The sequence below is a fragment of the Podarcis raffonei genome, chromosome 2 (genome assembly GCF_027172205.1).
Source record: "Podarcis raffonei isolate rPodRaf1 chromosome 2, rPodRaf1.pri, whole genome shotgun sequence".
NCBI lineage: Eukaryota > Metazoa > Chordata > Lepidosauria > Squamata > Lacertidae > Podarcis > Podarcis raffonei.
The window spans coordinates 56,067,702-56,092,373 of record NC_070603.1 but is presented as its reverse complement, the minus strand read 5'-3'; the positions used below and the strand labels follow the sequence as shown (position 1 = coordinate 56,092,373).

Below are 24,672 nucleotides of genomic sequence, written 5' to 3'. Positions count from 1 at the left end.
CCAGGAAAGCAAAATCTTCTTTGGAGAAAAGCAGTTTATTATCTGTGCACAGAGACAACCAGCAGAATAAATTCTGAAAGACTGGCTGTAAATACATGGCATTTGGCAGGCATTCTTATACTGTAGGTACACATTTCTCCACCAATCACCAATTGCCAACCTATAGGTACACCTCCCTTCCACCAATCACCAATTGCCAACCTATAGGTACACCTTCCTTCCACCAATCACCAATTGCCAACCTATAGGCACACCTTAGGAGGATAATCACGTTAAGCACGTTCCTTACCCATTTCCCTGTCTTTTGAGCCTACGTGGCTCCTCTTATTCTTTACTTGACCAGTGTCACAAGCCAAACCTGCTTAAGCAATCTTTATTGGAATCTAAAGCCAAAGCTTGCTCAGGCAATCTATATTGCTACAGAGCTAAACCGTCCCTTCCTTCATTCCCTCCTCTTCTTTTGGACAGCCTTCTGGCTCGTCCAAGGCAATAGGCTGGTATTCACGCATCAAAGCTATCACTCGGGGACCCATCATGCGCGACATTGTTTTGTGCACCATATTTTGCAAGCATTGCACCAAGCAGGGAATACAGAAGCAAAGAAGCAATAAAAATAAAATTGGTCCTAAGAGCATAAAAAACATTCCTCTGAGCCACCCATTTGGCAAAAGCTTATCTAGCCAAGACATATTCCATCCTTCCCACACTTGTACAGGGACGTGTGCCACCTTCTCAATACTTGCGGCTAGATTACGGATGGCTTCACCATGATCTGAAATATTGAAGCAGCATGCTCCACCAGTCAGGTTGAGGGCAGCACAAAATCCTCCTTGTTTGGCCAGAATAAAGTCCATTCCCAAACGCAGCTGGAGGACAGCAGTGCGGGTCTCATCCAGCTGGGTAGCAACAAGGCGAAGGGCGGTGGCCGTTGCATTGGCCACAATCTCTACTACTGCCTGGAGTCGGATTATGCGATTTAGATTGTACATGGGCTCTCTGGCACCTGCTACTAACTCACCAGGGTTCCAGGAGGCCGGATCATAGTGGGCAATTATTCGCTCAGGTGGCCATTCATCCTTTCCCCACGTCTGCTTGCTCCCTGAGGCTATATTCGTGATATCAACAGATCTGTGATTGCGATGGGGAAATAAGGTGGTAGGGAGCAGCCACATGGGGGGTAAAAGGAAGGCTGGATAACAATTGCCCCACCAACCGTTGGGGAGGTGGTGGAAAGCCTTTGTCCCACAAATCCAATATACAGGATCCTTGTTCTGGGTGGCCATATGGTCACCCATAGAACTAAAAGCTAAAAGATTTAAATTGGTGCAGGCTCCGCCACACTCAGTGGTATCAGTGGGGTTACACGTACACTTGCATGAGGAGCGCCCAGTAAAAGTTATATTGTGTCCAAGGGTGGCATTTTTGGTCTGGTTGACACAGAACCATCCGGGAATCCGATAAACACGGAGGGGATAGGGATGATTCCAGTATGGGCCCCACTGGAATTTACTTCCAGTATACTGGATTCGGGTCCGATTAAGAGGCAACGGAAGCAGGGGCATGCCCCCAGCCGCATCCAGAGGTCCCAAGGCACAAACAAGGCAACGGGTCCTATTCTCCTCCTTAGCTACCATTTCTGCCGTTTGCAGCCAGCGGTTGTAAGGGTTGTGGATGCCCCGCGTGACCATGATACGGGTAATGTTTACCTGGGAGATCCAGGACCCTACTTCCCCCTGGGCCAGAGCGCAGGCGGGTTCCCCAACTAGGAAGAGAAGGAGAACTGTCAGTGGGATGGAGGAGGGACGCTTCTTCCCGCAAATTCTATGGCGCTCGTGCCAGCAAAAAAAGAGACACATCCACGTGACAAGGGCAGTTGAGATAACTCCCACCCACCAACCCCAAGAATGCCAGGGCTCTCCCCACCACAGATCAGTCATGGTATGGGTCTGGAAAGGGGGTTGGGGTTATCCGGACGCTCAAGTTGGTTAGGGAAACAAGGTCGGGGATACCTCCAAGCGTCAAACCCTATGGTGTGGAGATAAAACTCCTCAATCCCCGGGGGATGATGGTACCCCTGATGGGTGGAGGATAACCTTGCCCCCCAAGGAGAGGGTACCCACGGTGGATGGGCCACTACACACCCACACGAATAGGTAGCCGCCTGTAAACTGCAAATGCTTGGTGTCAAAATCCCCACTGCTTCCTCCTCATACCATATAATGCATACTAAAGTTCGTTCAGGGTTCTGGACGTTATCAGGGGACAAAGGCTGCAAGGCTGGAACGTTGGAGGCGCTCCCGGTGGGCGCCCCTCCCATCCAATTCTTCAGCTGTGCGTAGAGATATCAGCTTCCGGTGTGATATCAGCAGAGCGGTCGTCTGCCAGGCGTCTGGCGATAGTCAGCCGGAGGGAGTTCTCTGGATCTGGTGTAACTGTCCAGTCTGAAATAGCTTTCTTCACTCGAGTATGGTGGACCCACGGGGTGATGCCAGCAACCTTCACAGCAGTAGGTGTAGAAAGTAGCACAGTGTATGGTCCCTTCCAGCAAGGCTGTAGGGGGGCTCGCTGCCAGTCTTTCACCCACACTTCATCACCTGGCTCGAACTGATGGAACGGTTCAGTTAACACACATGGGGTGCGAGCCTGGGTCCACCTGTTGAAACAGGAGAGAACTTGGGAGAGTGACTGTACATAGTTATTCAATTGCATATCTTGGCTAGCATATGGAGTTAACATTCTAACATAGGGGACTGGTCTCCCAAACAAAACCTCAAATGGTGACAAATGGGTCCGCTTTGACGGGAGGCTGCGGACCCTGAGCAATGCCAAGGGCAACATGGCCACCCAATTAGACCCGGTCTCCTGCGTCAGCTTGGACAGCTGATTCTTTAGAGTTCTGTTCATTCTCTCTACCTTTCCAGAACTCTGGGGTCTATAAGCAGTATGCAGCTTCCAGTTGATCTGGAGCGCCTTTACCAGTCCCTGTAGGACTGCGTGAACAAATGCTGGTCCATTATCAGATCCTATGGACCTTGGCAATCCATAGCGAGGGATGATTTCCCTAAGCAGGCACCTGGTTACTTCAAATGCCTTTTCAGTCTTTGTTGGCCATGCTTCGACCCATCCGGTGTAGGTGCACACTGCCACCAGCAGGTAGCGGTGTAGTCCACAACGGGGTAATTCAGTAAAGTCCACGACAAGATCTTCCATAGGTGCAGTTCCACTATGCTGACTCCCTGGGGGAGCCAGTGGTCCGGCTCTGGGATTATTCTTTTGGCATAGCAGGCATTTCCTGGAGATCTGGGCTGCCAGTTGGTAGAGGTGGGCTATATAGAAGCACTTCCCCAGCTGCTTGGTTGTAGCATCGGGTCCTATGTGGGTTGAACCATGATATCTCTGAATTATCTGCCGAGAAAGAGACTCTGGAATCCATATCCTGTCATCATGGGTAAGGTACCATCCTTCTTTGGACAATGTCAGTTCCTGGGCGTCTGCAGTGTCCTTTTCCTGCTTTGTGTAAGCTGGCTTGTCAGCGGTGCTTAAAATCTCTTCTGGGACCAGTGCTCCAATAACCGAGGCGGGGGCCAGTTCTTGGGCTGCTTCCTTGGCTACTCTGTCTGCCAATCGGTTTCCTCTGGCCACTTCCCCTGGTCCAGTCTTGTGGCCATAGCAATGGATAACTGCCACTGCCTCGGGCTCCCATACAGCATCCAGAAGGTTCAATAGAGCTTGTGGGTGGGCCACCTGGTTTCCTCTGGAGGTAAGCAAACCTCTTTCTTTCCATAAGGCTCCATGGGCATGTAAAGTCAGGAATGCATACTTAGAATCTGTATAAATGTTTATCTCCTGTCCCTTTGCCAGGTTCAGGGCTCTGGTAAGCGCAGTTAGCTCTGCCAGCTGGGCCGATGTTCCAGGCGGGAGTGATTTTGCTTCGATCACCTGGTCTTCCAGGGCTACCACTGCATAGCCTGCTTTCCGCTGTCCAGTCTCAACAAAGCTGCTTCCATCTACAAACCATGAAGGCCAGTGGGGGTTTGCCTCATCTTTTAGGTCAGGTCTGCTGGAATATACTTCATCCATCACTTCAATGCAATCGTGCGTCTGCTCCTCACCTTCTCCTACCGGTAACAGGGTAGCTGGGTTGAGGGCGGTAGTAACCTGGAACTTCAAACGCGGGTGCAACAACAGCATCTGGCACTTTCTCATCCTTGCTTGGGAGAGGAAATAGGTACCCTTCATGTCGAGCAGAGCTGGGACTGCATGCGGGGTCACACAAACAGTGTCTTGGCCAAAAGTAAATTTGTCTGCCTTATTCAGTAGGGTAGCTACTGCCACAACTGCTCTCATACATGGCGGTAAACCTTGTTCTGTAGGTGTCAGGCGCTCAGATAGGTATGCCACAGGCTGTTGCCAGCTTCCCAGTTTTTGGCATAGCACTCCCTTTGCTGTTCCCTGGTCTTCATCCACAAACAGGGAGAAAGGCTTTTCTGGATTTGGGATACCCAGCGCTGGTGCTTGTTGCAATGCCCTTTTCAAATCCTGGAAGGCCTGTTGCTGCTCTTCTCCCCACACAAAGGGGTCCTTTTCCGTCCCTCTGGTTGATTCGTGCAGAGGCTTGGCAATTGTGCTGTAGTCTGGTATCCATATTCTACAGAATCCTGCCGATCCCAGAAAGCCACGAAGTTCTCTGCGATTTTTTGGTTTTGGAATCTGGGTAATGGCTTGCTTCCTCTCTTCCCTTAGGGTCCGTTGCTGATAAGATATATCAAATCCAAGATATTTCACGGTAGGTTGGCATATTTGGGCTTTTTTCTTAGATACTCGGTATCCCGCTTCACCCAGATGGTTCAGCAAGTCCTTGGTGGCTTCCATACACGTGTCTTTGTCTGAACAAGCCAAAAGAAGATCATCCACGTACTGCAACAAGACTCTGCGTGGGCTGGTGGGGAAGCTAGACAAGTCCGATGCCAATGCTACCCCAAAAAGGGTTGGAGAATTCTTGAAGCCTTGTGGAAGCCTTGTCCACGTGTATTGCACCCTGGTGCCTGTTCCTGGATCTGTCCATTGAAATGCAAACAGGGGCTGACTTTCCTCTGCCAGGCGGCAGCAGAAAAATGCATCCTTCAAGTCCAATACTGTGAAACAACATGCAGTAGGAGGTATTAGACTCAGCAGCGTGTAAGGATTGGGCACATTGGGGTGGAGGGTTTCCACGGCCTGGTTGACCAATCGAAGGTCTTGGACTGGACGGTACGTGCCATCTTCCTTCTTCACCGGCAAGAGTGGGGTGTTCCACTGAGATTGACACTGTCTCAGGATGCCATGGCGAAGTAACCGTTCCAAATGTACCCATACTCCCTCCGCAGCTCTTCGGGGGATAGGATATTGGTTCACAGCCACAGGGTTGGCGAATGGCTTGGGCTTGACTATTATAGGTGGGATGTTCTTTGCCATTCCGGGCGGGTTGCTTTCTGCCCACACATCAGGGGTAACTTCTTGCAGGAGGTCCTCTGAAATAATCCCCTCCTCTTCTTTTACCATCATTAAGCGCCAATGTTCCCTTAAGGGTACCTCTAAGGAGAATTCCCCTGCTGGCCCTGTGGTCATTGTTACTTCTCCCGTTGGTTGGAAAGAAATCTGGGCTTGTAATTTTGATAGCAGGTCTCGGCCCAATAATGGGATGGGACACTCCGGTATATACAAAAACTTGTGTTGGACCACTTGACCGCCCAAGCTACAAGCAACAGATTGCAGGAATGGGGCTCTTTGTGATTTGCCTGTAGCTCCTATTATATTAATTGTTTGCTTGGTGGGCTTGGATACTGGTACTGGCAAAACAGAGTGGGCGGCTCCGGTGTCAACCATGAAGGGGATGGTTCGGCTCCCTGTTTGTATTTTGACCATGGGCTCACGGGAACCTAAATCAGCTGGGCCCGGTCTGTCCTAATATTCTTCTTCTTTCTCTCTCAGGCTCATTGCGCCGGGCTGTCTTTGGGTTGGGGGGTGCCAGGGGGGTCCCTGTCCTTGTCCTCTACCCCTGCCAACATTCGCCAATGTCCAGGGTCTCAGTTCCTGTCCAGATCCCACGGGGTTTGGCCCTGGGACTCGTTCTCCTCGTCCTCTTCCATCTAAGTGAGCCTGTGGGCATTCTCTTTTCCAGTGCCCTTCCTGCCAGCAGATGGCGCACTGGTTCCTCCCCAGACGGCCTTGTCCTCCTCCCTGGGTGCTTCCTCTTTTATGAGGGGTGGGTGTGGTAGCCTGTAATGCCATCAACTTTTTTGCTTGATATTTCTCTTTCTTCTTTTGTGCCTCTTCCTCCCTCTGATTATAAGTGGTTTGAGCCAATTCTAGCATCCACTCAAGGGTGTGGCCCATGAAAGCCTCGTGTTTCTGGATTTTTCGGCGGACATCGGGTGCTGCCTGAGCTACAAAGGCAGTTTTTATGATAGGGGCATTGACAGCCTCATCTGGGTCCACAGGGGTATACTGGCGGTAGGCTTCCTTCAGTCTTTCCAGATAGGCGCCTGGGGGCTCCTCACTCCCTTGCATTATCTCCCTGATCTTGGCAAAATTAGTAGGCTTCCTGGCTGCCCTTCTCATGCCATTTAAGACATTCTGGCGATAAGTGGTGAGGGCGTTTTGCCCCTCAGTGGTCTGATAATCCCAATTCGGTGTATTTTCAGGATATCCTGTTGCAACAGCTTGATCTCCTGCCCCCTGCGCTCTCATGTGTGCTCGGGCTTCAGCATGAATTCGCCTAGCCTCTTCTGTAGTTAGCAGGGCATCCATCAAATATTGCACATCATCAAAAGTCGGATTGTAGGTTTTGAAAATTCCCTCAAACAGCTTTATTATTTTTGCTGGGTTTTCCTCAAATGAAGGGTTTTGGTTCCTCCAATTACAAACATCTGCACTAGAGAAGGGGACATGTTGAACTGTATAAGTTCTATTGGGCACCACCCCGTTAGGTCCCGCAGGGGCCGGAGGGTCATACACTCTACGCAGAGGCATCACTCTGGCCGCGCCCTTTTTCTGTGCTTTATGTGCCCTATGGAGGGTCACTCTTTTCGCCGCCCTTCCCCACTCTCTCTGCCACTTCCTTTTATGTTGCCCTGTACATTCCGCTGCCTTTAACAAATAGTGGCTGACATCCACTTCTTTTGCATAAGGTTCCACATACTTCCTTAAACGTTCTGCCTGCTCCTCTGTCCATGTCTTGTTATTATTTGTCAGCTTGACTAATCTTTCTACAAACTCTTCATCCTCATCATCCTCTTCTCCTTCTGACTCATCAGTCTTGGGTTTGGGCTGGGGGCCAGCTCCTCCCAGTGCCTGGGGACCTGGGCCTGGTGGAATTGCCTGAGGGGCAGTTGGTGGAGCATAGGGTGGAGGTGGTTTAATAATTCCTCCCTCCTCATCTTCTGGGTCTGGTATCACTGGGGGCCTTTCTAACTTCCCTGCCGGTCGAACTGCACAAACTGTACTTTGTGGGGCGTCGCCTCGGCAGGCTTTCAACCACGGTGGGTTCTTTTCTACATTGGTTTTCCAAGTAGAAATATAAGGGATCTGGTCTGGGTGGACATTCAAGATATTTTGATATAGTGGGCTGATTAGTTGCAAATTAAGACTGCCCTCCGATGGCCAATTAGTTTGTTGGGGCCAATCAACTTCACACAATGTCCTCATCCTCTGTCTTCTCAATTTGATTCCCCAATCATCATGCTTTGTGGCTGCTTTCCAGTTGTTTAAAAAACATTCCAGAGGACTACATTGGCTTGCCCCAGACCCCATTTTTTTTTTTTTTTCCAGATACTCTGCTCCTAACAGGTTGTAAATTCTTTCACACTCCACACACTACAGCCCTACAATCGCTCGGCCAAGGGGGACACTAAGCCCTGGCCCACACTTGACAATTCAGTCACTAGAGTATCTGACATGCAACATACAACATACAAAACACACCAATATAATTTCAACATGTAACACACTAAATACACCAAAATAATTTCCCCCTGTTTCCCTTTTTACCAAACCTTACTGGCGGCACTCTACTGCACAACCAGTTGAGGCTGATCAGGCCTCGCCCTTTTCCCTTGGGCCCACGCCCTTTTCCCTTGGGCTTACCGTTTTCCGCTGCGGACCTGTCCCCTCGGCGCCGTCCTCTTTGTTTTTCTCCCTCAACAAGATGTCTCCACTACAGGACAGTGTGGCCGGCTTCCCCCACGAAACAGGCGGGGTGCGCGCTGAAGCCTGCAAACGCTGCTGAGCTGTTCACCTTGGTTGAGCCTGGCCCTCCGGTCCGTATTTGGGGAGGGGGCTTATCCCGGACGAGCCCCCAAAGAAATGAAGCCTTATTTACCTAGGGATCCATCAGCCACGCCATCCCCGGACCTTGGAGGGAACAAAAGTACCAGGAAAGCAAAATCTTCTTTGGAGAAAAGCAGTTTATTATCTGTGCACAGAGACAACCAGCAGAATAAATTCTGAAAGACTGGCTGTAAATACATGGCATTTGGCAGGCATTCTTATACTGTAGGTACACATTTCTCCACCAATCACCAATTGCCAACCTATAGGTACACCTCCCTTCCACCAATCACCAATTGCCAACCTATAGGTACACCTTCCTTCCACCAATCACCAATTGCCAACCTATAGGCACACCTTAGGAGGATAATCACGTTAAGCACGTTCCTTACCCATTTCCCTGTCTTTTGAGCCTACGTGGCTCCTCTTATTCTTTACTTGACCAGTGTCACAAGCCAAACCTGCTTAAGCAATCTTTATTGGAATCTAAAGCCAAAGCTTGCTCAGGCAATCTATATTGCTACAGAGCTAAACCGTCCCTTCCTTCAAAATAAAATCAAGAAATCAAGAAATATTAGAAAAGAACCATAGTTCCTTATTTGATGTGGGGAATTTTGTGTATTTGATGCATAGCCCTCCAGCCAGCCTCCATTGCTCTAACCCCAAGCACATCACTGCTTTTATTTTCAGATCTGGAAGATACTCTCTGTTTTTCTGGTGGTGTGGTACCCTACATTGAAACAATTTGGGTATTGCTTATCAGATTGCAGCCTGTTCCCACTGGAGAGGCATGGATATGGAGAAGGGAAGGCTGAAAGTAAAGTTCTGACTATCAACAGATGCAAGAGCAATAAGATCTTAGACAAAGGGCCCCAAGGAGAAGGGAGGCTGGGGGGGAAATGAGATGGGTTGGGAAGGATGGAGTGAAAGAAGCTCATGGGAGTCCAGGTAGAAAAGACAGATTGGAGGGATAAGGTTGACAGGCATTGAGAAAAGTACTGGGAGGAGAGTGTGGATATTATGAGAGGAAACCTGGGAGATTGTGGTAGGAGATTGCTGGGCTGGTAGAAGTAGCATTAGGGGAATATTACAAGCCACAGGAAATGTGTGTGAAGGAAAAATGAATGCAAGCACTGACCCAACACTCTGTCTCCTCCAAGATTTTCTGCATGTGGTCTTTGGGCCTGTTTAATTTTCTTTCCTCCTGATAGCTGAGACTGTATACTGGTTTCTATCCCTTCCAAAGTCTGCTTATAACCTGGAAGACTTGAAAAAGAAATGTGAAGGTTCTTGCTTCCTCCTTTGGGGAGGCAGTAGGCTGTGGATATAAAAAAGTCAGGTGTGATGAAGAGAAGTGGGTGGGAGTGGACTCTTGCTAGCTCCTCAGACTTTCTATTGTGTGTGACAGAAAACAGAAGCTTTGGAACTGAATGAGGAACTCCCCTCCATTTCCCTAAAAAGAACATAGAGGGCTTCTCTAGGGAAGGTAGAGAGAGCCCCTTTCTAGTTCCTCCTGGAACTGACCTGGTTGCATGCACTGCTTGATGCTTTCCACATACAGTGGTACCTCTGGTTACATACTTAATTTGTTCTGGAAGTCCGTTCTTAACCTGAAACTGTTCTTAACCTGAAGCACCACTTTAGCTAATGGGGCCTCCCACTGCTGCCATGCTGCCGCGCCATTTCTGTTCTCATCCTGAAGCAAAGTTCTTAACCCGAGGTACTATTTCTGGGTTAGTGGAGTCTGTAACCTGAAGTGTATGTATCCTGAAGCGTATGTAACCCGAGGTACCACTGTAATGGAATAGCCACCGTGCATGCAGCATCTCAGTGTAGCGACTGTAATATGTAGACCACTATACCTCAGATTGTGTCTTCCTTGGACTGAGAGTCACCTCGTAGGTGGAGGTGTTGTCACCAGTAATGATCAGTCATTTCTCTTTCCCATCCTCAAAACGTTTTATCGGGAAGCTTAAAATGCATTTTCTCTTCACCTGCTTGCCTATTAGCCGGTATACATCGCCTGACAAAATTTTCTCTTGACAGACCACTGGAATTATTTGTGGACTTTTTGAAGGTCTGATTTGCTAGGAATGAAAAGGTAACATGGAATTTTTCAACGTAGGAAATAATTAATGCTGTCATCAGCTGAGATGCAACTATTATTGTTGTACTTTATCGTAGCAAAATATGCGCTTAAAGGCATAAACTAGTTGGTAACCTGCTTGTGAAACCACAATTAGTTGAATATATGTTTACACATGTAAGGGACGAGCACACTCATGGATTGCCCCTTCAGTATGAATGCACCCACCCATTCATGCTTTTTTACTCTTGTGAAAAGGGACTTACGCATGTACACATGTTAGGCACTTTCACAAGAGCAGGAAGACTCATTACACATCCACATCAGTTCAAACACTTGGCTACCTAGGCATAGCATGTGAAGGAAATTCAGTTTTCCCATGTGCACATTCACTGAGTAGCCCTAGATAGGTCATTCTGTGAGTTGCCAGCTGTTTTCTAAAATGGCTCCTGTGCCTTTAACAGGTACATGAGACACAGAACAATTCAACTGCTACAGTTTCTGGGGGGGGGGAGGGGGGTTCAGGCATTGGTTTTCTGTTTGCCAAGCAACTGCTAAAGGCATGGGAGCCCTGAGAGAAAAAAGTCAGCAACCCGTATCTTTCATTGCAACTGGTCCTCAAGGTAAGGTTACCAGATTTTTTTCAATTAATCTGGGGACACTTCATTGAAATAAATTGGAATGATAGGATTTTGCAGCGGACTGATTTGTAAATCTGAGGACTGTGCCCGGGAAACGGGGACCTCTGGTAACCTTACCTCAAAGGCAGGTAAGGGAAACACACTCATTCCAAGCTGAGGGTTAATTTAACTCCTAAGGCTTAGCGGGAGAAAGAAAGGCCTCTTTTTTAATTGCCCCTAGATAGCCTCCCATATATAGGCTGAACAGATATCTGGACCAGCTCCATTTATGTGGATGTTTTGTGTGCATCAAACTGCAGAAAGCTGAGCTGTAAGAAATCCCACCCCCCCATGCCAATCCGCTTGAAGTTCTCTGAGTATAGGAGCCAGTAATTCTGTCTCTGTGTTCCTTTTCTACAGATTGTTTCTTCATCCTCATTATTCAGTTACCAGCTTGTCATGGGCTTTAGAGCTGCAATTTATATGTCCAGCCAGCTTTTTCTTTATTACACCGAGGGGCCCTCTCTATCCTGGGGCTGTGGGAGGATGTGTTAACCTCTCTGCAAGAGCTTTTACATTCCAAACATCCTGTGCTGCTGCAGTCCTGTTCAGGTTTTTTCCCTTCAGGTGCTTGAAGATCTTCTACCCTCCAACACCCTCCTCCTGTGCCCCATTCATACAAAATATACTCACTTTCTTACCTCCCCCTTCAGCCCAGCAGCTTGAGAACTATCCTGCCCCCCACACCCCCATTCTCCATCATTAACAGATATTTAGTTCCGATAATCTATTAAATCAATTTTTTAAAAGGAAGGTTTTGTCATCTTTCATCTCTTCATCTGAGCTGGAGGAGGGATAAACTCCTTAAAACCGTGTATGGCCATATTCCAGTGCAGATTTAAGCAGCCTTAAACCCATTGAAATTGATGGGCTTAGGCAGGCTTAAGTCCGTTTTGGATAATTTGTGGCCTATAGCTTTAGCTGGCAGCACTGTTCTCTCCTGTTCATCCATCTGGAGCAATTACTGGGGATTATTTTTCAGGCAGTGTTGACATTTCCCCCCAGTTGGGTGTCAAGTATACACGTGAGGTTAGCAATAGCCAGGCTTCAGATGTCTAATGAAAGGAATGCCCTGAGGTTAATGAGGTGCTGGGAAACAGCAGAACTAAATCCGATATTACCGTTTTCCAGCTTTCGGATTTAATTAGAAGTTCCAATCACCTGTGCACACAGACATTTCTGTTTGCACCCAATTGGCAACCTGGTTCTTTGAAAGAGGGGTGTGTGTGTGTGTGTGTGTGTGTGTGTGTGTGTGTGTGTGTTGGTAGCGAAACCTGACTATATATGCTGGTTAGCTGTAGATGGCCCATAAACTAGTTCTAGCAGTTTCTTGTGCCGTGTTCCAAATCTGTTAACCTCTGTACTACTACTGGATCTCCCTTTCATAAAGTCTTCCTTGCACTTGCCTTTGCCTTTTCCCTGTGGCACCAAGAGTTCCACTTGCATTTTAGTGCACAGTTTTGGTCCTTTGCGAAAGTTGCTGCCGCTGTGTCCTTGCACTTTTTTTAATCCCAGGGCTTCCAGCTATTATCCATCAAAATTAAGCTGTTCCGGCATCAGGTTAATGGACATGAACCTTATCAAGGTGAATGAATTATGGAGTTAAATGCTAAGTCATTTATGTGAAGGATGGCTCATATCCAAGAGGGCTAAGATATTTGGATACCTGCTTTCTAACTGCACTGCAGAACCGACAGGTGCATATTCATACAATCACAAGTGTCCTCTAGCCAAAAAATGACTGTACTGTTGAATGAAGTGATCCATGTTTTTGCTGCTTAAGCATTTTCAAAACATGCCTACAGTCTGCATACATGTATTGCTTTGATCTACTCAGAATAAAGTCTCAGCTCAAGGAAGGCACAGATCAGGTTGTAGGATGCATTCTGCACCATTTCAAACCATGGGTTTTATTGACTATTCCTCTACATAAACAGAGCAAAAATGGGCATACAGAAAAGTAGAGGTCAGGGGCAAGGGTTCTTATCTAGCCTTCTCCTGACAAACCATTTTCTTTGTTTAAGGATGTATTGTCATAGGGAAGTTTTCATCTGTGGCCAGAGGTTCCCCATCCTTTTATTGTATAAATATTGTATAATTTTTTTGTATAATTATAGTACAACACTATTTTATTGCATAATTATAGTACAACACTGTTGATTTGGGATTGCCATTTGTTCCAATCTATCGCAAAAGAGCAGGTTTTCCCTCGGAAAGGAGCAGGACAAGGAGAAAATGGCTCAGATCCGTGTTTTCTAGGCAGGCCACAAGTAGAAGCACAGACAAGCTCATGGTCAGTTCCTGTCCCAGCAGTTTGTATAAGACTGTATGGAGGAGCATAAACAGAGCAGAGAAGCTCCTCTTGGTTGGATTACATCAGATGAGAGTCTCCAGCAGGCCAGGTGGAGCAAATGCACATAGATAGAAAAGACAGCTGGGCATTTCAACAGAAACGCTTAATCCCCGGAGAGGATGATGACTGGGAACAGGGAGGGGGTCTTATAGAGAAGGAGTAAGCGAGAAGAAAATTTGGCAGGAGTTTACAAACAGAAGAAAAACAGAATGGTGGGAAAGGAACACTGATCTCATTTGACAAACGAAGTGCTTGCTGCAATGTAGTACTGTTGAATTGTATCTTATAGCAGTAAAAAGAAAAGAAAACACGCACACACTGGAGAAAAGAAGTTTCCAGCAAATAAGAAAAGTGCCTTGTGAATCAGAGGCATATTTCTTGCAGACTCTGGTTCTGTGGAACTCTGTTCCTTTGCTGAGGAAAAGTTTCTATCTTGGGACAGGAACGGATTTCCTGAATTGTCCTCTGTCCAAGAAATAACAACATACCCTTCCTTTAGCTACTATCCTGGAAATACCTCCCACATGCTAGGACTAGAGACAGGATGTTAGGTAAACTGGACTTGCACCCTGACACGTTTTGTTTTTTTCCTTTTGGAAATACTTTGCTCAAGCTCAGGATAGGAACACAGGGAACTGCCTTATGCTCAGTCAGACCCCTGACCCATCTTGTTCAGGGCTGTCTAAACCAGCCTTTCTCAACCTGTGGGTCCCCAGATGTTGTTGAAGTACAACTCCCATCATCCCTAGCTAGCAAGGCCAGAGCTCAGGGATGATGGGAGTTGTAGTCCAACAACATCTGGGGACCCACAGGTTGAGACTGGCAGAAGCTCTCCAGGGTTTAGGGCAGGGAATCTCTCCCAGCCCTACCTGGGGATTGAGCCTGGGACTTTCTGCATGCAGAGCAGATCACCACTGAGCCACGGCCCAGACTATGATCACCGTAGTCTGATCTGAAACCCTTCCTGTTCACAAATACCAGGCTAGTGATGCTGGGAAGCTTTTCCTTGTCGCATGCAGCTTAGCTCACAGCCTTGCAACATCTGGAGCTAGTGCTTGGAATGCGAGGGACCCAGGACTGGTGCAATTATTCCAAGTTGTTTTGGGTGGGCTTATTGGCACAGGTGGCTGTCACTTTCCTCCCATTAAAAATGTGAGTATTGCAATGGAAGACGGTTCTCTGTTTTTTTCTCCAACACCTTGGCACTGAATGTAGTGGTACCTCTGAGGGCACAAGGAGAAGGGGACAACAGAGGACGAGATGGCTGGACAGTGTTCTCGAAGCTACCAGCGTGAGTTTGACCAAACTGCGGGAGGCAGTGGAAGACAGGAGTGCCTGGCGTGCTCTGGTCCATGGGGTCATGAAGAGTTAGACACAACTAAATGACTAAACAACAGCAAGCTGCTGAGGGATAGACCTGCCCTTTACGCATTTGTCTAAGCCAAATCTGGCTGTCTCTCTCCACCCCTTGCACCTATGGTTGTTATAGGATCCCAGGCCTGTCCCAAACCAAAGCAAGTAAATAATGAGACACAAGAACGCATCCCTGCAAAAAGACCACTATTTAATCTATTGAGCAATGTCACTAGCAAATGAGCCTAAAGGATTTCAGAAACCTGCAGTGATGGTTTAGGAGCAGATGGTCCAATGGGTAACACAGAGTGCCCTATGTTTGGGTTTGTTCTGGAACCAAGTGTGACTTTTTGGAAACACTCAAGTAATGACATGAATAACCCTTACTGGTGTGAGATGTAGGAACTGACGGTGGGGAAGCACTGAGGGTGTCCTTTGGTAGTGCCAGATATGTTGAGGTACAACAGAAAACAGATTGCCAGCAAATTAGTGTATCACAAAAGCTTTGATTTGAGCACTTTTAGCCAATTGATTTTTGTTTTTTGATACACTTTAAATTTTCTACTGTATGCTTTTATAACTGTATGCCACTTTGAGATATGTTTGTAGTAAGCGACAATTAATGTAATTAGTAATGATAAAATAAAACTCAGGAAAGGCAGAATGTTTAATCAGAAGTTAATCTGCATGCTTTGCTGCTGTGGAAAACACACTGGGAAATCCGGAAATAAGAACAGCAAGATAGCATAGTTTACCTCCCTTGGAACTAAAAACTGTGGCATGCCAAATATATGGCTGATCAAGCAGCTTTTGAAATTCAGTAAAATAATACAGATTACAGTACTAATACCTAGGGAAGAAAGTGATTCATCTGTCATTTTGCAACTGGTCAATTTGCAATTGTATCCCCAAACCACTCTAGAATGTGCAGATGTTACATTCAGATGTTATGTTTATTAGTCTTGTCCTCTCCTTCAGCATAGAGCTTATGCCTGTATTGTAGGCAGATAAATAGGCTCTTCTGAGAAATGATGCTGAATGCATGTAGCTGGGAATGGGGGGGGGGTTAGGTCAGGGCCAAAGTGCATTATTTTGCTCCCACTTTTGTGTGTTTAGTCAACATTGAATGCAGCATCTCTGCAGCCCCTATAATGATCTAGATTCTAGAGTAATGGCATGCAAACAGGCCCACCCTCCTTCAAAATCGTGGAAATCAATGGAATTTAAAGAGGTCGCGAAACCTGGGATATGACCTGCAAATCACAACAAGGTTCCATGTATCTTGCAAGGACAGAGAAAAGTGCAAGTTCTCTTAGAAGGCCGTTGGAAATTCGGTTATTTAACCACACAGTCATTGTATACAGTTAAGCTGGTTGTTTTTATGCCTGCAGCAAGTAAATGAAATATGAAATATGTGGCAAAATATGACTGCAGATGAACAACGAATTCCTATCACACTTCTCTAAGTCTGTTCCCTAGGGAAATCTGCTTTCTACCAGAGCTCCTTGCCCCCACCACTCCCCAAAAACATCAGGCAACCAAAGAGCACGTTGTTCATTGGTTCTGACATAGCTGATCATGTAACGGTGACTGGTGGAATAAAGCCCCATCAGCCTGGAGCACCAAGCCCAGCTGCAACACTTGTCCTAACGGGGGGCTCTTATGATGGCTGCACCTACCCATAAGCAGTACTGGCCTTTATCACATGGCCTGTGGGCCTTGCCAGCTCCAGATCTCTGGTTTGCCTGGGGTTTTCTAGGGCTCAACAGACTGTTCTGGTCTTGAGGGGTGGGGCTAAGTGTCACCATCAGCACAGTGCAGACCACATCTTTAATGCCACATTGAAATCAGCAGGATTTTGGCTCATGGTAAAACTTTCATTGCTTCCAAGTGGAGTTACATTTGTATATAAATGTTCTACTGTGTTTTTATATTTGTTCTGTCTTTGCTCATTTTCCTTGCCAAAGTATTCAAGATCTTGTCTTATGCAGTGCTTTTTTACTTAAAAAAAATGTTTAGGGGTACTTTCATTTTCCTGCTCATATTGAAATACTGCCCCTCAACAAGGCCAAACTTAGATTCACAAAATGTTTAGGGGTATGCGTCCCCCTGCGTCCCCACCAGGAAAAAAAGCACTGGTCTTATGTAATATACACAATATTGATTGTCTACAGTTAAAATGGCCTAACAATGTAGATTGTATACAGTCTTATTAATAAATAAATATATATTACAGAAATATTACCAAGAACCAGAGCAATGTTACTTTTTAAGAAGCAAGGATCCTGGTACTATAAGCACACAGTTAAATTTGTTTTAAATAATAGGATAGCTTCAGTATTGTTGGTTATGATTCCATGTGATACACAAGGATTATGAAAAAGATTTCTGGAAGTTAGATCATATTGTTTAAATGCGGGTTTCAGAAAAAGGGGAGCTTTGCTACATATATGACCATAGAAGCTGAACACCAAGGTACGCTCTGTTGTATGACTATTAATTGACCTGGTTCATTTTGGAGGCAGTGCGTCTGAGATGCCTGTGCACTCTGCTTGTATACATGCATGTTTTATGGAATTGCTTTGCATTTCCCCCCATCTCCCACATCTTTTTCATGTTCCCCAGCAGGAGGGAGAATCGAAGGAAAGGAAAGGGAAAAGTCTACTGGCTGCTTCGTTCTAAGGAACATATTTTGCTACGTGGGGAAACTATCTAATCGGGTGAAACTGGCAGGGGGAGGAAGAGGATTGCCTTTTGGCCATAATGAGTCCGCGGTCCCAGTTTGCTTTTCCCATTCTTCTTCAAGCCGACAAACCAGTTTTTATCTGCGTGCATCTTTGATGTGTAGGTATTGTAATGGTTTTCTTCCATTCTCTCCAGGAACAAACACTCTTCCGTTGGCAACTGCTGAAGAAAAGAGAAAGAGAGAGGTGCATTCATAATGGGAAGCAAGTGAAGCAGCTGAGTTGTCCATCAGCAGTGAAGGATGGTGCTGGCTTCTGTATCAAGCAAGTGCCATCTCACACTTTTCGGTGCATTTCCCCATCACTTTTTTCATTGGGAAAAGTCTGGTCTTTGGGGGAAACAGGTGTGTTAATTGTGCAGCCTACATTTGCTGCAGTGTGACTGAATCCCACCCAGAGATAGTGAGAGTCTGGAAGTGCCCTTCTGAGTCAACAGTGCGGTGCAGCAGCAAAAGAAGCTAATGCTGTTCTAGGCTGCATCAACAGAAGTATAGTGTCCTAATCAAGGGAAGTAATAGTATCGCTCTATTCTGTCTTGGTCAGATCACACCTGGAATACTGTGTCCAATAGAATAAGGATGTTGACAAACTGGAACATGTGCAGAGGAGGGCAACCAAGATGATCAAGGGTCTGGAAACTAAGCCTTATGAGGAGAGCTTGAAGGAGCTGGGAATGTTTCTCCTGGAAAAGAGGAGACTGAGAGGAGGCAAGACAGCCATATTGAGATATCTAACGGGTTGTCATATGGAAGAGGGAACAAGCTTGTTTTCTCCTGCTCCAGAGGGTAGCATCCAAACCAGTCACTTCAAGTTGCAAGAAAGGAGATTCCAACTAAACTTTCTGATGGTAAGAGCTGTCCAACAGCAGGACAGACTCCCTCAGAATGTTGCGGACTCTCCTTCCTTTGAGGTTTCTAAGCATAGATTGGATGGCCATCTGTCATGGATGCTTTAGCTGAGATTCCTGCATCGCAGGGGGTTGGACTAGATGACCCTCAGGGTCCCTTTCAACTCTACAATTCTCTGATTCTGTGTTGATCCATGTGATTGGGAAACCTGGATGGAACATAGGAAGCTGCCTTATAGGAAGTCAGACCATTGGTCCATCCAGCTCAGCGTTGGTCCATCTACGCTGACTGGCAGTGGCGCTCCAGGATTTTGTCAGCCTAGCCCTAACTGGAGATGCTGAGATTGAACCTTGAACCTTCTGCCTGCCGATATGATGCTCTGCCACTGAGCAACAGCCAAGATGGCAGCACTAACTTTTTGGCTCCACCTATTTGTTGTTCTGCAGGGTTGTTTCTTTTCAGCCCCTTCTCTATCCTTCCACCACTCCAGCCTGCTGAGTGAACAGCACATACAACATCTCTGACGCTTGTTTATCCTAGGGTTAAATTTGGCTCAGTGTCCCTAATGGCATCACCCTCTGTGATTTGGCAGCTGGAGGAAGAAGCAGCCTTGCTCCTTCCAAATACGAAATCCAATATCTGGAAGTATTTTGGAACATCACTTCTCATTATTTTATTTATTTTTCCAGAAATAAAGCTGGGCAAAATGTGGCAACCCAGCTGCAAAAACAACAAACAATGTCTATTTGCTGCTCGTGGGCTACAATATCTGCAAACCTCAAAACCTCCCCCAGTCCCAGTCCCACAGAAGCCACATACTTACCGAGCCATATAAACGGCCATTGGCATCCATGGCCAAGTAGTGCCCAGACTCTGTGCTCTTTATGTACACCTCACCCAAATTTTCCGCACTTAGCAGCAGTTGAACTGCAATAGAAAATAATAGTAAGAACAGCAGCAGGAAGGTAAAGCAGTGGTCCAGAGATGTAGGAAAGGATGTGCTAGCTTCTCTAAGCTCCTTGGAGGAAAAAAAGAATGTGGCATGGGTGTAGCAATTGAGACTGGCAGCAAAATATCGCAGTGTGTGGACTGTTCCTTGCTCAGCTTTCCAGTCTTTTGTAAAGTCATTCATTACAAATATCTCTGTTTCCTTCTTCTCCATGGTTGCATAAAATCCAAATCTGAGGGGATCATTTAGTCTTTTGGTATGAGTCCTTTCACATTTCTGGACCAGTAATCAGCATTTAATGCCTCCCCTTAAATATGAACCATCTCACAGAAAAAAGTAAGTTAGAATGGCTAGCCCAGTGTGCCAGGACAAAAGTTATGAAGGGGAATATGCATCTATGCCAGAGGTTCTTCCAGTGGCAGGGAATTATTTTGTTAAGTCACATTCAGATGACTCAATCAGATGAACCATTCCCTGGTGAAGGAGAACTTGACAACCCTCCAGGATCACTTGGGCTGTGCAGTAGCTCTGAATGCACAGCTACAAGTAGATGTGAAAATTGCAGCCAACAGCCATTTATGAAAACAAGAACTGCTTCCTATGGGAGGATGGGGCAACGATTCTTAATTCATATTCATGTTGCTGTTGTTGTTTTAAGAAATGTGATCTTGCAAGATAAAAGATGGTGCTGAATCCTCTAATGACTTTGTCTTTGAGAAAAAGTTGGCTGCTCATGGACAACTCATAACAAACACCAAACAGAGAAAGAGAGAGGAAATTACATAATATAGTCAGGGGAAAACTGACTTTATTTATATTACAATTGTTAAACCAATCCTTTATTTTATATAATAAACTCCAGTGGGTAATTTGGGGTCAGTAACAATGAGGTGTGTTTTTTTGCCATAGATATCCATTAGCTACCTTCTCTCTCTGTCTCCCACGATCTTCTTGCTCCCTTTCTCTGTTTCTCATTTTTTCTTTACTTGGCTTTAAAAGGGACACTTAGCAACAATCTGGCAGTGGTGCCACTGGTTCCAATCCACCACCCTGTACAGCAACCCTGTTCATGTCTGCTCATTCAATTCAGCATGACTTTTTCTGAGGCAAGTGTGTTCAGGATTTGCATGTGTGCAAACACACACATACAGAGGGAGAGAGAGAGAGTGCATGAGAGGAAGGGGTGAAAGAGAAGATTATATTTCCCCTAGAAGCAGCCCATGCCTCATTAAAGAAGACCTCTTCCTACTTTTGTGACTGTTTTGTGGTGTGAGTGAGAGGATGGACTGCTTATCACTAAAAGAAACGAGATTTCTGTTTGTACACATCCTTCCATGTAAATGGGCTCTGTTCACTTCAACATAGTCAGGGCTCTGGCCCTGTACAAATGTCATTACAAAGATTAGTTCAATAGGTTGTGGAAAGTGAGGGCACCACCCAAGTTTACTTACGTCGTCAGCCCAAGACTTGTCCTCTGTAACTAGGGTTATTCCGCTGGCACATACCCGTTTAAGGAGTTTCCTCTGTAAATATTTTTTCATCAGGATGTCCAAGTTTAATAGCTCATTTACGCTAAGCTCATTTCTGGCACAGGCTAGCAAACATACACCCTTTAGAAAGCAACACTGGCTACACGCAACATTTTTCCGAGGGGGGGGGAGAAATCATTGAGAAGACTATAGTGCGCCAGTGATGCATGGAGGGAGGTGTGTGTGTGTGTGTGTTTTCACATGGAGCTAATGCTTTTCCTAGCTCATAGCTGTTCTTCCTCTTACAGCTTGCTGACATATTAGGGAGTAGGAATCCATCCTTGTTACAACACAGCTGGACACTGGGAAGGCCTGGAAAATCTTTTGCTACCACAAAAATGAAGCAATGGCTACTGTGTTATATGGCCTTTTCAAAAGGATTAGACAAATTCATGGAGGAGAGGACCTCCAGCATCTGGTGGTGGTGGGTAAATGGGACCTCTGTGTACATAAGCAGCATCCCCCTCAATACCAGATGATCAGAATACACAATAGAGCAGGGAACCTTTGGCCCTCCAGATGTTGCGGGACTCCAGCTCCCATCAGCCCCAGCCAGCATGGCCAATGGCCAGAGCTGATTGGAGCTGAACAACATCTGTAGGACCACAAGTTTCTCACCACTGTAATAGAATAAGGCCCCACTTTTCTCCCCACTCCATTTTTAAAACAAAAAAATATTTGCCAATATAATAGAAAGCAAGAGAAAAATAAACACTGCCAGCTGACTCTATCTTCAGGGTCAGTTTCAGAGAACAGCATTGGGTGGTTAATAAACTGACTCTGAATCTTGGCAAGACAGAGGCACTGTGGGTGGGTGGTTCCCAAGTCCAGATAATTTATCAATTGCTTGCTTTTCATAGGGTTGTATTTCCTCTGAAAAACAAAGTTTGTTGACTGGGGGTGCCTCTATATCCATCTTTGTTGCTAGAGACCCAAGTGATCTCAGTGGCTAGGAATGCCTTCTACCAGCTAGGGTACATAAGATAGGTAAAGCCATTTCTGGACCACAGTAGACTGACTATGGGCTGGTAGCTAATTGGACTACTGCAATGCACTCCATGTGTGGCTGCCCTTGTGGTAGGTCAGGAAGCTGCAGCTAGTGGAAAATGCGGCGGCTGTACTACTCACAGAATATTGTCAGCACCATGTTCTTAAAATCTAAGTGCAGGTCTTTTGCACCTGCTTCCACAGCAACTCTTGGAGTTCTTGTAAAACACATAAGCCTGGAGTGGATTCTGTTTTTCTTTGTTCTGAACAATGTTCTCTACACACGCACCAATCTGTGAAATCAATGCATTATGAGTGTGTGTTCCAGTGCATAAAAACAATATTGTTGTGAAGTGGAGAAGATCTCAGCTTAAAATATTTATCTATCTATGTCTGTATACTTGCCAACTCAGGATGGCATTCAATGCATCTGATGAAGTGAACTCTCAACATAAGAAATTTGACTAGCACTGCATCCCCTGTGGAGCCTGTTCTTGATATCTCTGCAATTAATGGTAGAGGAGTTCCTGCCAGATTCTTTATGTTCTGCTGTGAAAAGCAAACCTTTTCTGAGGTCCACAGAACTCCCTGAAGGCAGTGGGACTGACTGATGGCTTTACTTTGAACAACAAAACATATTTCCCCTGTGCCATGTAACTGCTTCTGAGTGCTAAGTTTGGAAGACATTATGCCCTTATGAAGACCATGTTCTGAGCAGGGAGTTGGAACTGGTTGACCTCAAGGATTCCCTGTGGGATGAGGGGGCTCTCTTTTCAAACAGTGCAAGCCCAGACCCCATACTGCATGCTGAGCTAGCTACACAGGGCTGACACCAAAGGTCAGCATCAGTGGACACCAGGCAGGGGCCGTTCAGTGATGATGGCAGTGCAGTGGGGCCACTCAGAAAGGGCATCTTGCCTGACGCCCCCTCCCAAAAAACATAGCTCTAGAGCTGGTGCTGCCTATGTATCACAGAAGAGAGAGGTGTTAGCAAATACACTTGTCGGGAGGGGTGGGCCTCTGTGTTTCAGAGCATGTCTCTCCTCCTGCATCTTGCCCAGCTTGTTCCTTGCAAACGGCAGGCAGGCTTGTGTGCCTTCTGCAGATTTCCCTCCTTCTTTGCTTTCCTACCTCCGTTGCTTGAACAGGGCTTCTGAAAGGTTGCATGCCAGTTTACTCTGGGTTAGAGACTTCCCGTCTGTCCTTTGCTATGTTTACTCAGGATGAGATCATCTTCGCTCAGTCCACTGTTGAGCGTGTGTGAGAGAGTGTGAGTGTGTAAATGGCATTTATAATTAAACCTCTGCCATAAACTGACTTCAGAAACAAACCAGAGAGCAAAGTTGGGGCAGGGGAGGGAAACCACATATTCCTGTGGCTTTCCTTTAAAAAAGAAGAAAAAAGAAGAAGGTGCTTTTCTTAGAATTTGGAGAGCGCGTCTGACTGCCTCCTGTCAGCACATCCTGCAGCAGGGAGCCCAGCTGTATTCCAGTAAGTGCACAGCAACACAGAGTACACACACACAGGGCAGGAAGAGGCTCCTCCTGTGAAATCAGTGCGTTGCAAGTGTGTGTTCCAGTGCACAGTGGAGCACGATGCATGTCAGAGCTGCTGGACCATCACAACAGTTGAGCTGATTGTGGCCTGTCTCATCTTCCAGTATCAAGCTGCCAATCTCACCCGCCAGCTTCCTGGGACAAAGGAGTTCAACAAGCCTCCCAAGCATTTTGTGACTGTAATAGCGTTGGAACTTCAAAACGCAGATTCGCATGGGTGGAGCCGTAAGCCATACATCTGTATGTATGATTTTGTAAAGAAAAGAGCCATTTCTTAATGACATAGATACAGGTAGAGTTCCACAGCTGCCTTAGATCGTAGAATTGTAGAGTTGGAAGGGACCCTGAGGGTCATCTAGTCCCGTGGTTCCCAACGTGGGGCACACGCCCCATAGGAGGGCAATTTGATTTTTAAGGGGGGCAATTCGAGAATGAGTCAGACCTTTTAGGCTTCCTCCACATGAAAAGGATTTCACTTTTTGAGTAATAGGAATTATATGTTACGGAGTGGGGTGGGGCATCAGGATTTTAGAGATGCTTAGGTGGGGCATGGCCAAAAAAAGGTTGGGAACCACTGATCTAGTCCAACCCCATACAATGCAGGAATATGCAGCTGTCCCATACAGGGATTGTACCTGCAAATCACACTCTGAGCTACCCACACACACCTCTTCCCCAACCTGGCATCTGCCAGATGATTTGGACTACAACTTCCATCAGTCCCAACCAGCACAGTGAGTGGTTGGCGGTTTTATTCATTCATTTATTACATTTCTATCCCATTTCTCCTCTGAGCAGCACAAGATGATGTACACAGTTCTCACCCCTCCCCAGTTTTTATCCTCACAACAACCCTGTGAAGTAGCTTAAGCTGAGAGACTGTGACTGTCCCAAGGTCACCCAGTGACTCTGGAAGGATTTGAATCCTGGTCTGGCAGGTCCTAGTCCAGCATCTTCACCATGACAGACACACGTCTGAAGGGCGTTGTAGGTCAAAAGATCTGAAAGGCATCATGTTGAGCAGGGGTGCCCAACTAAGGCCCGCGGGCTGGATAAGGCCTGAGGGACTCGTTTATCTGGCCTGTGCTGCCTCCTACTGCTCTGTGCTGCGTGGCTGCCCACTTCCGGGTTGGAGGAGCACTGGAAATAGCTTGCGCGCATGCGCAAGTGTTATTTCCGGTGCACATCCGGGTCAGAGGAGGCCTGTGCACATGCACACAAGCTATTTCTGGTGCTCCTCCGACCCGGAAGTGCACCAGAAATAGCGTGTACGCACGTGT

At 46.5% G+C, this 24,672-nt stretch overlaps 3 protein-coding genes across 6 annotated transcripts in view; all 3 read right to left on the bottom strand.

The window, feature by feature from the left end:
* Positions 1-259: 259 nt before the first annotated feature.
* Positions 260-8,576, bottom strand: LOC128407837 (syncytin-2-like). The gene is made up of 2 exons (XM_053376704.1): positions 8,125-8,576; positions 260-2,653 (listed from the first exon to the last, which is right to left on the bottom strand). The coding sequence occupies exon 2, from the start codon at positions 1,935-1,937 to the stop codon at positions 426-428; it is 1,512 nt and encodes a 503-aa protein (XP_053232679.1). The 5' UTR covers positions 1,938-2,653; positions 8,125-8,576; the 3' UTR covers positions 260-425.
* On the bottom strand, positions 1,965-8,125 carry LOC128403631 (uncharacterized). The gene is given in 3 exon segments (XM_053368588.1): positions 1,965-1,975; positions 2,285-2,310; positions 2,660-8,125. Coding segments are annotated over 3 exon segments (5,064 nt in total). The 5' UTR covers positions 7,687-8,125.
* Positions 8,577-15,428: 6,852 nt separating the features above from the next.
* FGF1 (fibroblast growth factor 1) overlaps positions 15,429-24,672 on the bottom strand; it is a 50,009-nt gene continuing 40,765 nt past the window's right edge. For 3 of the 4 annotated variants that reach the window (XM_053376711.1, XM_053376710.1, XM_053376712.1), the window contains 2 exons: positions 19,195-19,298; positions 15,429-17,686 (listed from right to left, as the gene is read on the bottom strand). In XM_053376711.1, the coding sequence (XP_053232686.1) occupies positions 17,492-17,686; positions 19,195-19,298 (299 nt within the window). In that variant the 3' untranslated portion in view covers positions 15,429-17,491. The remainder of the gene's footprint in view (positions 17,687-19,194; positions 19,299-24,672) is intronic. The other variant, XM_053376713.1, reaches the window with a different exon arrangement.

Coding starts and splice junctions, on each gene's coding strand:
- LOC128407837 (XM_053376704.1), bottom strand. CDS start 1,937: ATGACTGATCTGTGGTGGGGAGAGCCCTGGCATTCTTGGGGTTGGTGG.